This window comes from Leptosomus discolor, chromosome 2 (assembly GCF_034619465.1).
Source record: "Leptosomus discolor isolate bLepDis1 chromosome 2, bLepDis1.hap2, whole genome shotgun sequence".
In the NCBI taxonomy this organism is placed as follows: Eukaryota; Metazoa; Chordata; class Aves; order Leptosomiformes; family Leptosomidae; genus Leptosomus; species Leptosomus discolor.
Genome location: NC_141392.1, coordinates 66557202 through 66569356, shown reverse-complemented (window position 1 = coordinate 66569356; position 12155 = coordinate 66557202). Strand labels below are relative to the sequence as shown.

The 12155-nt window shown below is 36.9% G+C and overlaps 1 protein-coding gene across 2 annotated transcripts in view; it reads left to right on the top strand.

Moving 5' to 3' along the window:
• Window positions 1–12155, top strand: part of L3MBTL3 (L3MBTL histone methyl-lysine binding protein 3) — a 73300-nt gene that overhangs the window by 38582 nt on the left and 22563 nt on the right. For both annotated transcript variants that reach the window (XM_086461235.1, XM_086461234.1), the window contains exons 11-14: window positions 3395–3471; window positions 4893–4978; window positions 7317–7427; window positions 9127–9241. In XM_086461235.1, coding sequence (XP_086317361.1) covers window positions 3395–3471; window positions 4893–4978; window positions 7317–7427; window positions 9127–9241 — 389 coding nt within the window. The remainder of the gene's footprint in view (window positions 1–3394; window positions 3472–4892; window positions 4979–7316; window positions 7428–9126; window positions 9242–12155) is intronic.

Here is a 12155-nt window from a genome sequence, read left to right as displayed (position 1 = left end):
GTATGCTTGAAAAAGCAAAACAGAACAAATACATTTAGAAGATTTGTCCTGATAAGTGTTTTTACACATCTACCTAATTTTAAGTATAATACTGATAATATCAGTGACTCATAAGCATGGGTCTTGTTCTCAAATTTAACTCAGGAGACTTATGAAAGTAATTTGCGGACTTTACTCCAAAACATTTGAAGAAGTAAGAGAATATGTCTTTCCAGTACAGCAGGTACCTCATCCATGTAAAATTCTGCCATGTAAAACTCCAACTTGAAAGGGATAGAAGAGAGAAAGGCAGCCCCCCTTGCTCATTAGCTTCTCTTCACAGTTACTGTAAAGAGAAAGGAGGAGGACAGAGGGAGCATGAAGACCTCACCTTTTCTCTGATTTGTTTGGGGCAAAGCATTTCTAGGAATCAGATGCTGAGTTTCAACAGTACAAAATTATCACAAAAGTTCTTTTGCTTCCTTTTATTGATGTCAGATTCAGTGATTTAGAGATTAGCTTGTGTGATACGATAAATACTAAATATATACAGTATAGCTTTATCTATTGTATTAGGACAAAAGGTTGGTATTCTTGAAGCGAGTTGAATCCTTGGCTATTGTCAGAGACATTAGAGTCTATCAAAGGTAGGTTTCATCTGCTAGAAATTGATCTGTTTGGCATCATTACAAAGAAATACTAGCAGAGCTGTTTCATATATAAAACCTCAAGATAATTGTAGTAGGTTGGCCAATATTTTTTGTCATCAGTGCTTGACTCTTTTTAGGTAGAAGGCTAGAGGAGTGCTTGTTGTGAGATAACGCTTCTGAGACACTCAACCTGCATGTCTGTTGTTGAAATACATCCATACTGAGTTTTAGATATGATTTTAGACATCATAAAATTACTTTGCAGATTTTTTTTTTTTAATTACCATTATTCTGTGTATTCCAAATATGATGTCCTCCTTCATTTTTATTTCATGCAGCACAGGTTCAAAACCGTGATGTGACAGTAGCCTGTCTACAGTCTTTTTTCTGTGCTGTGTTTCCTTTTGCAATCCTTAAAACATGTTTGTGTTCAAGATCTGCAGACCTAGCATTTTGATCTGAGCATTAAGACGTTAGGGTGCATGGTAATTTACCCTCAACTTCTTTTTCTGTCATGTGCAGTTCGTTGCACCCTCTTAGGTATTACAGATTATCAACGCAATAGTTTGAAAAAAATACATAAATTAGTACTGCTAATTAAGGGAACTTAATTAATAGGAACTTCCAGCATACTAATACTTCATGGGTAGATATAGATAATGATTCTATTCTAACAATCAGAGCATGAAGACCCACTGTTCAGATAGTTTGCAATAGTAACTCTTGGTTTGAGGGGAAAGGGAAAGAATACATATTACTCTCCATCCTAACCATTGAGACATTGACTTCAGTGGGGGATTAAATAGAAACTGGATCACCATGAGTGTTTCAATATTTTATACAATGATTATTATATATGAAGTACATGTCTTCATGTATGGATGCTCTCTGCTCATCTTCTTTTCTCATTAAATATTTGAGAAGTGTTGGGAAAGCAGCATTTCTTCAGCCGGAGGGAGAGAAAGTGTTTCTATCTAGCCTACTGTTTGGCTACTTAGGCTTGGTTTTTTGATCCCTCCGTGGGGAATGGGAGTGAAGGCCTTAGCTATTTCGGCTTACTCAGGCTGCAGTTTCTTGGCCTTGCTGGAGTAAGGCAGGCACCGGGCTCGTGGCCACTGGAGAGATGGAAATGCTGATGAGATTCTCCAGAAGAGAGGGGGCTTGTAGATGAAGCACCTTTAGTGTTAGGAAATAGTGGAAGAAAGAGATAGTGCACTGTAATATTGAATTTCTCTAACTAAAGAAGAAATTAGGTGGACAGGTTCCTAAGAGGAGCAATGGCCCGGAGGACAGATCTACATAGGGATTACATGGTGATATACGAGTTTCCAGCTAAACAGAGGCAAACAGTATGTTTGCATGGTTCAGTGCCATGCAGAGTAATGCTAGCTTTTTGTGTCAGCATGATGTTCCTTAGTCACCCTGACTACATAAGTACTATCAACTACTTTAAAAAATACTGTTAATTGTTCAGCCAACTCAAAAACAATCATTAAGTATTGATGCATACTTAATGCATATGATGCAGACATAGGGATGGTGCATGTTTCACAGCAGAGTCTGATGGCTTTTTACTTTCCTGTAGAACAGTCTTACTTTTTGCCTTTCCTAATAATACTGAATAATAATATAGTAATTGTAGTATATACATTATATACAGTATATGTTATATTGTACATAATGTATGTTATGAAATAATATAACAATATGTAGTAAAATTACATAGTTCTATATATAATAACTTAATTATACTGAATGTTTAAACACTTTTTCTCTCATCTGCTTTTATTTCAACTAGTGTGTGGGTTTTTTTGTATTGCTAACAGAACTTGATAGCCAGCACCCGGTGTCACTTGCTTCTAAGCAAAACGTAGCTGAACCAGTGAGCACAGTGAGAGCGACCTCTGCTTGCTTCAGACAGATGCCAGCACATGTCAAGTGTAGCCCCCCCTGCCCCTGTTAGTCTTCTGTGGTTCTTGTGGCATGCCACAGGCAACAGCATTAGTGCAAAATTTGAAGCACGTGACGGAAAATATGGAATGTTGTTAGTCTCTTGAGTGAGAGAATTCGATCAGTTTTTTTAGAGCAATTTGCAGTCATGAATCACTGATTAGTTCTGGATTCTTTCAGGAAATTTGGGACCTAAAATGCTATTTTACTCTCTTCTGCTGACAGTTTTTCTCAGATGCGCTTTGTTTATGTGATGCTGGGTTTTAACAACGTGTTTATAGTTCCATTCAGACCACTCAGAATCTGGGCTTGAATTTATACTTGTTATTGACAGGGCATTGCAGTTATGTATGATTTTCAGATCTGCCTCCAGATGCAACTTGGATCATTAATCAAGGTCTTTAAGCTTCTGGTTTAAAGTTTCTTTCTTGGCATTGCAAAACCCCTCCATCTTTGATGGGATTACTTGTGTTCTTGCAACCAGACAGTGTGTTTCTACCAAGAGTCTCTACTTCTGAATTTTTTAAGTCCAGCATTATAGCTTCTCAGTGGAGATCTCCCACTGACTTAAAGGCCTTGATTTTTTCGTCTTCCGGTAAAATTGTAAAAAAAGCCTTATGCTTCTTCAGGTGATAACAAGTCTGTGTTAAATGCAGTCATTATCTTCAGGTTATGTTTCCAGTTTAAGTGTAAGTTGAAGATGTTATAGGTTGTTTGGAATTTGTTAAATCTTTTTTGTATGTCTTGTTTTCTAAGCATAATAGGATTTCTGAAGAACTGCATTATCAATCCTGCTTTTTCTTCCCCTCCTCTAGGTGTGAGGCAGCTAGCCCACATATTCATCCTGTTGGATGGTGTAAAGAACATAAAAGAACTCTCATCACCCCACCAGGTTTGTATGTTATTACGCATCTCAAAGATTTAAGGAGGTTATAGTCAGCTAGCAACATTAAACTTACAATAAGCTTATTGTTACCTCTCCTGAATTTTTCTTTGTGTAATTAAGAAATGGTATTTGGGGAGTTCTAAAATTTTTCACAGGACGTAATATATTGAAAGTAGAGGTACAATAGACATTAGGTGTTAAGTATGCATGTGTATGCTGCTTTAGTAGAGACACATCTATCCACAAAAGATACCCCTTGGAATCTGAAGAAGTTTGTATTTTTGGCTGAATGTATTTACTTATTCTAAGACTTGTATTGTGGAGATGCTGATAAAAACCAAATTCCAGCTGTGTGAGATTGTTGTGTCAGAAACATGTCAACTAAATATGCAAGATAATGAGTTGATGAGAGGATTGCCTTACCATGATCAAGGTATCAGACTTGGAGGGGCTCTTTGGAAGGGAGGAAAACACAATGAAAGAGACGATATAGAAGAATGAAAAGTACAATACTAGTGTAAAACTGTTTTTCAGAAGTTGTGGATAACTGGGATCTGAATGCCCTGTTGCAGAAACTGTCATCTGTGGTCTGAGAATATGGAAAATTCTAGTTGGTTAAAACCAACTTTGACAGAAATTGTAATAGCCAGCAATCTTGAAAAGTCATAAGCAATCTGTCTGTCAGGAGGTTAATTACAGCCTATTATTCAGCGAAATCCCTTTATAAATCACTTTAAAAATGAATCAGAATTGCTTTCATTCTGTTCTAGATTATGAATCATAATGTTTAAACTTCAAATTAAACTTCTAATGAAGAGTAAAGGTGAAGGACAGGCACTGCCTTTTCTTTAAGAGCAAAGCTGTCTTTGTATTTCTTGCATAAAGTGGTTGTAAACATGACACTTTCTGAGAAAGGCAACATCTTCTTTGATGATGTCTGTAAATTATTCTCATAGTAAATGTCCAGGCTATTTTTATAGAAATTTAGTTAAAACAAAGTCACTAAAAGAATAGCAACTATTCAAGTGTGCTCTACTATGGTACAAAGCTATCACTGATTAGATTGTGTTGGCCAGTGAATTACTGTTTATAAAATAGAGGATTAGGCTTACAATACTTGAATTAATTTCTTGAATTAAGTGGACAGATTTTTCTGGTCCACCTGATTTATATTCTCATATCCAAAGTGATTGTGACTTTTTCTGCTAGCTACTCAGTATTGTGTCTGAGAAGGTTGTTGGGTTTTTTTAATGTACATGACGAATGTGTCAGAAACAATGGAGAATAGCCTTTCTTGTAAGTATTTTATAAATCTGAAGCATAAATCAGAATAGTATTATGAAAGTGTTAGGCATTCTGTAAATTAGACATAAATTTTATTTTTTGCACTGCTTTGTTTAACTTTGCTCGTATTTCTTCTGTGCCAGATTATCCACACGCTAAGCATTTTTCTTGGGAGAAGTATTTGGAAGAAACTAGTTCGTTACCTGCACCTGCAAGGGCTTTTAAAGTGGTGAGATAATGCTTATATTTTATTCATGCTTTTAAGTGCATATAATTAATTAGTTTGAGAAGACATACATGGTGTTCCTATGTTTCCAAATGTGTCCATTTAATTAGTTGCATAATAGGTGGTTTATTTTTATGCAAGTTTGCAGTTCACTGTTAGAAATCAGATGATTATTATTATAAATAACTATTACTTTATTATTTTAATCATTATAAATGGGATTAAATGCTACAAAATATTACTAATGAATGTAATTTGCTATGGGAAATTACTGCCTAGTTATTAGAAATAATGAGATAGCTACTGAGTCATCATAACATATTTTGAACATATGTATTTCTAGGCGTACATTTTAAATGATGCAATGAATAAAGTGAGAATGTAAAAATAATTGTAGGAGGTCAGTCTGGATGTCTTATGTAGTCCGCTGTCTCTGGCAGTAGCCAAGAGAGAGTTTGTATTTAATACCCTTCAGTAGACTTTCTCTTCTGCAAGCTAGTGACTAGGGCACACAGACAGCATCCAGAGGCAGCTCCCCAGCTTAACTACGGTGTTTGTGAGCAACATCCTGTTCTTGCAGCATTGTACTTGCTAGTTTGTTCGGTGACACCCGTTGTTCTTGAGCTCTTCGGATTTCAGTGAGGAAAGTGGACTGGTCAGTAGTGCAGAAAGGATTGCTGTTAGGAGCCAGCATCAGATGGCAGGTAGCTCCCAGGCTCTGGTCTCACAGTGTGCTGAAGCTGGTTTGCCTCGGCTTTTCAGATTAGGGTCACTAATTCTGAATAGCACTTTGCTAAGAGCTGGATTAACAAAAGCAGAAATGTGGTGCTTATAGCAGTTCCTGGCATCAGGAGATCACTAGAATTGACCTGCAGTTTGTCACCCCAAAATGCATCTGACTTAATAACGTGTCTCAATCGTACGTTCTCAGCAAGAATACTTGGAGCAACGATTAAGAAACTGTTTGGTTGTATCTGAGAGATACAATCCTTAGCAAAAGAGTGGAGGGCTGTGACCTTGAGTGCATCAAGCTAAAAGCAAACGTTTTCTTTTTCTCTCAGAGCACCCATGTTTTAATTTCCGGCCCTGTGTGTGTCCCCCCCCCGCCCCCGGGGTCAGGGAACAGCCATCCCGCAGGGCTGGGCAGTGGGAATGCCCCAGCAGTGGCCCACAGGATCCAGCTGGCTGTGTTTGCACTGGAAAACTGAAAAAGGACATGCCACAAGCATGCAGGTGTTGACAGCATTAAACTGGGAGAGCACTAGCTGTCATGGCTCAACACTGTTCCAGAAACCATACTAGCAGAGAGTGGCTGGGGATGGTGTAGGTCCCAAAAGGTAGCATAGACAAGGCCATCTGGCTTTGAGGATGGAGGGGAAGGAGAGCTTGACTGCGTGGGAGTCACCTGTGCTCTGCCTTTTGGTTTCACAGCCAGAGAAAATCCCCTCCCTGCTTTCTGTACTAATAAAGTGTTAACCATATTAATGCTAACTGTAATAAACAATAAGAAAGCAGATTTAACGGGAATAAAATGCTGATTGTGTTGGAGTTTGTGTGAAGTCTTCCTGAGACAGTCACAGTATTTTATCTTGTATTATGGGAGAAAATAGAGTTCTTAAGCTGCAGCTGAGGAAGAAGCACTGATGTTCTGGAAAGTCGTAAAGGGGCAGATACGTTATTTTCCTAGAAATCTAAAATAAAAAATATAACGTGTTGTACATATGTTCCTTTAAAATGGAAATATTTTTTGCTTTAAATTTCATAGCTGTAGATGGCAAAGATAAAATCTGATACTCCTAACAAAGATACCTTTTTTGCCAAAATAGTATTACAAAACAAGTGTTTGGTCCTGTTTGTTCTGAGTATTTACTCTTACGCTGTGGATTAGTTATGTTTTCAAGTAGGCGTCTGAAAAAAGTGTTTCATCCACAAAGCAAAAACACATACTAAAAAACACAAATATGTTTCCTGAGACAATTTCATGGACATTTCAGGCCACTGGTGTGCAATACTTCGTTCAGTACTCCGTTGAAACTGTTGGCCAGAATCTCTGGGAAAACTTTTCTAGACAATTTAGGAAAAAACCCAACTGATGTAAAATAAAGATCCCTACTTGCTCGGCAGGCTTGAATGGAGAACCTGAAATCCCAGAGTAGTTCCTTTATTTCTCTACTTCAGTAGCACAGGTTTGAATGATCTTTCTTTGCTTGTATTTCTTGGAGAGAGAGGGCAGATTTGAGAAAATGAAGGCAGAAAGTTTGCTATGTTTTTTATATACTTTACAATTGTGTGAGATTTTTGAGATTTTCTTGTTTCATGTAATATTGTTCTTCTTTTCTAGAAACCTTCTCATGGCTTTCAGAAAAACATGAAACTTGAAGTGGTTGATAAGAGAAATCCAGTATTTATCAGAGTAGCAACTATTGTAGATACTGATGACTATAGAATAAAAGTAAGTTTCTCTGTCTTACTTTACTGTCCTGCTTGAATGCCTCATGAGTGCTTTGTAAAACCAAAATCCTGTAGTTGTAAAATTAAACACAGGAAGAAATGAGTCACATTGCTGTGTCCTGCTAAGCTTTTCACTGATTAATGTGTGTATAATTCCTTTGGAAGGGGTAGTTCTATTATCCTCTTAGTTACATTTGCTGACGTAGGTAATTAGAGAGCAGAGTTGAATATGTTCAAAAATTGCTTTGGGAATAGTTGATATAAACCAGTAGTCTATTCTATCAAGAAATGTGATGATTTAATATCAAGTGTTGAAGGGCTGCTGTGATATTTGTATTAGGGCCCATAAAATATTTGGCCTAGGTTAATTGAATCTGTCTCTATAAACTTCCAGGGAGAGGAGAGAGATATAAGGGAGGTATAAAACAAAGAACCGTGATCTCTTGTGCCTTGTCAGTGACTTTTGCAATTCTGAAGTTTAGAGTAATTAGGGACTTTGGATTGGATTAGTCTCAGATAATGTATTTTTAAGAAATTGCAGTTTTCCAGAAATTGTATACCTATGTATTTTTAAATATAGTTAAATTTAAATTAAAAAATTAATTTTATATTATTTATATGTATAATATTTTATATTTAATTATAAATTTAAATATATTTTAAATATATTATTTTTCTTTTATTGCACAAAACCAGTTTATTCTCTGAAGTCCTTAACTGTTAGAAGGACTAGCATATTCCAGATATCCAGTTAGATGGATATGAACACTATTGTTTGCATATTGTGTTTGCATATTGTACAGATTTATTAGGCACACATGGTATTTCAAGCAGAAATGCAGCTGACATTTCATTTTGAATCTGAATTAACTGGTGGTAGAGAGTCATCAGACCTAGTATCTTCACACCTACACATTTTCTATCTAAACCTTAAGTTTGGCACGCAAAAACCAAAACCAAAACAAACAAAAAAACCCCATCTCCAGTCTCATTTATTAAAATGACAGGATTTGTAGCTTCCAGGGTGGTGATTTGTCTCTGTATATATCTGTGTGTACATGCATCTGCAGGTGCTCATGAGAGATCTGAGCTATTTACTAGTACAAAGGTCAAGTAAGATTTGAAGATATTTAGCTTTCACCTGAAAAAAATCCACGTACAGCCCATACTGGTAGTTTTCTGGGAAGTCACGTACTTCATTTTCTCTTCAGTTTCAGCTCCTTATCCTGTAAAGTCTGATCTTAGTAAAGTTGCTACATGTATGTTAGGGCTTTTTGTTTGTTATTTGTTATAGATAAATGCCATTTTTAAGGCCTTTACTTACTGTTCTGCTATTATTAAATCCTGCTCAAACAGGAGATTAAAAAATGTTTAGATTTTTGGGTTTTTTTGAGAGAGAAAAAAGGCAGAAATTCATGCTTAATGTAAGTAGTAATGTAAGAACTAAACTTGCCTGCTTTATTCCTAGGATTTGAACCTGATGATGCAACATACAGTAAACAACCAAATGACACCTCTCTCTTTACTTCAGTGAGAGTATGTCTGGGTCCAAAATCTAATGTACATGTATTCTCTGTGTAACATTGATAGTTCTGTTAAAGTGTCTTATCTAATGGATATGTCATTTTTGGAGATCACTTATGGAAACTGATTTTGTAGACAATTTTTCTGATCTAAAATGTTCTCCTTTTTTATTTTAGGTCCATTTTGATGGCTGGGATAGTATTTACGATTATTGGACTGATGTAGATAGCCCTGATATCCATCCTGCAGGCTGGTGTACAAAAACCGGACATCCTCTTCAGCCCCCACTTAGTAAGGGAAATCATCATTATAAAGTAATGATGTTAAAAGGCACATGTACCATGTTACATTCTTCCTTGCCAGTGCTGTCCAAGGAAGAGTAGCAACTAGGATATGCAAAATAATGTAAATGTGACAGCGCAAAATTAACCGTCAGTAATTAGTCAGTTTTTAGTGGCTAGCTTTATTGACCCTAACTGTAAAGGCAATACAATGTTTCTCTGTATGCATAAGAACCACAGTCAGAACCTGAAGTAATGGTAAAGATCTGTTGGATAAAATCCTGGCCCTCTCGAAGCTGTTGATGAAACTGCTGTGGCACTCAGTAGGGGTAGGGTGTCACTTAAAATCTTCTCTCCATGTCCTCTTGAAGGTTAGTGTGCTTTTCAGCTCGAAGGAGTGCAGACTGCACTCAGAAGGCACTCCTTTCAAATGCCTTGGCAAATCCTCAAAACCAGCTGACTTCCTTTTCTTGTTCAGCTGAGCAAAGACGGGTTAACGGTGCCCACGTTGAAGATAAATCTAACAGAAGCATGGTACCAATAATAATACTGTGTTTACTGGCTTGCCTTCTCTGGGCATTTGTTTTGCTTGTTGAAGTGGGAGGTCTGTCATAAATGAGACTGAAAGTTGCAGGGAGAAGAGACTTTTGTGGTAAAGGTACCCCTGCCTATGCCATTGTGTGGATAATGGTAGCGAAATCACTTTAGCCAAACTTTGAACAGGTGATTTTTAACTGAGTGCTCTTCTCTGGGATTGTTTTACACTGTGACTCTGAGGTATGGCTTGCACAAGTGCTCGCTGTTCACAGCTGTAACTGAGATCAGAAAGAGCTGTGCTTGGAAAATAAGAAATGCTGAGCAATGCCAAGTACTCTGAAAAAAAAGTAAGTGTAAAATAACTGGGATAAGGCACACACAGACTGTGTAAACGTGTTACCTGAAAATCTTAGTACCTCAATTCAGTGTCTCTAAAATGTCAAGAAGACATGTTTCCTATCAAGAGCGTGATCAGAGTACATTCATTAGTTTTCTGACCTGGTGATATAGCGATGACTGCCTGATAGGAAGTTAATCATTCTGCCTTGAAAGCAGAGTCAGAATAGAGTGCCCTAAGTGCCAAAGCACAAAGTGAATAATGAGGAGAAGATAGGAAGCTGCATATCGACTTCTTAATCTGAGATGTGCATCCTGTGTACTGAATGAAGGAGCACTCCAGTGGGAAAAAGTGGTCTGTGGCCACATAAATAAAAATTGTGTCCTATGGCAAAAGAGCGGAATAAGTTTGCAACATTTCTATCACCTGAGATTGAAAAAAAAACCAAAAAAACCCCAAAACCTTAGCCTAAGTGGGAGTATAAAAGACTTAAGTTAATTTTGTTTGAGACATTAAAAGAAACAAAATACAGATGCCCATCACATAAAACGTGTCATCTCCTCTAGGTAGTGGCGTAGGAGGCACTGTTCATTTCTTAGCATGCGACTGGTGGAAGTAACTTTTTGATACTAGTTAAGCTATGAAAACGAAGATGGACAATGTGACAGGAGGGCGCGTGACTGTCTGTTAAATAGGAAAAGAATAATGCATTGCACAAATACTATTAAAATAGGATGATTACTGAATAATATGTTCTTCCAACAATGCGACTTCCTATTATTATTGTAGAATATGGTATAGAATTTAGACTATTACAAAAATATTAATATTGTTTCCAAGTGAATTAAAGTGCATTTCAGGTTTTGTGAAAGGGTTTCAGAAGGAGGGAAGAAAATATTTTGCAAGACAGTGTTTTTTCCTCAGTCAGTAAGGTAGTCCTGTTAATGACGTGGTCCAGATCCCTGTCTTTTGATACTAGAAGCTTTGTGTGAATGCTGCACATTATTAGCAATATTAGTCTAGAGCAGTCATCGTGACAGTCTTATGTTCACAGAATTTATGTATTCATAGTGTTTTGTCTTCAGAGGTAATGAAGTAGTCATGATGGATTATCACCTTTTTGATAGCAGTTAGGGAATTGAGCCATGTATTGGTATTGATTTTAATATTGTTTCACAGTGACACAAGCAGCAGCTTCATGCATAAATATGGACAGCCAGTTGCAGCTCTTTTAAATTACATTTTGAGAGGGTTTGAATTTTTGAAGTGAAGGGAGAACATTTGTAGGGAGCTAGTTTTTACAAAACCAGACCATCAGTGGGGCAGGTCCTCCCTTTACAAAAGCATCCATATTAAATCAACTCTTCCTCCGAGTCCACTAACTTGTTATATTATAAGCATCAATTTTGCATAAAGGTAGAAAAGATAAAATTCTTTGTTCTCTCATCCATTGCACCATTTTAAAGCCTGTAGAAGTCTTTGGACTTCAGTGTAGTCATTGTGTTGTAACATTAGCATAGTTGCGATATTTGTTAAAAAATGCTTTTGGACTGTCCTAATTATGCATAATAATTCATCTTTCATTAACCATCTGTGAGAAAGGATCTATCTTTCATCTAGGAAAATGTATTTAAATAGACCTTTTAATGTCAGTATTGTTATCTGCAGGAGGAGATACTTGAAATGTACGTGAACTTGTAAAACCAGTACTAGAGGGACAGTGCATGTTTGCAGATGTGCAGGAGGTGTTCTCAGTTTCATATACTGCAGTAGGTCTGTCTCTCACTTGCTGTGAAACTATGGGTTATTTACTATGTTTGTTGACTGTCAAAGCTGGTTTTGACAGCTATGTACTTTAATGACTCTGCAGGCGACATTGTTACAGGTTGATGAGAATCAGCTAGACACGTAAGTTCAGATAAGTAAAAATGTCAGAAATCCCCCAATGGCTTGTTTTTTTTAGTAGTATTTTCAGCTTTTGTTTTCACATCTTGTTCACTGGAAAACTTGAGCTAAAAATGGAGGTCAGTACCCATTAAGAACAGATCCC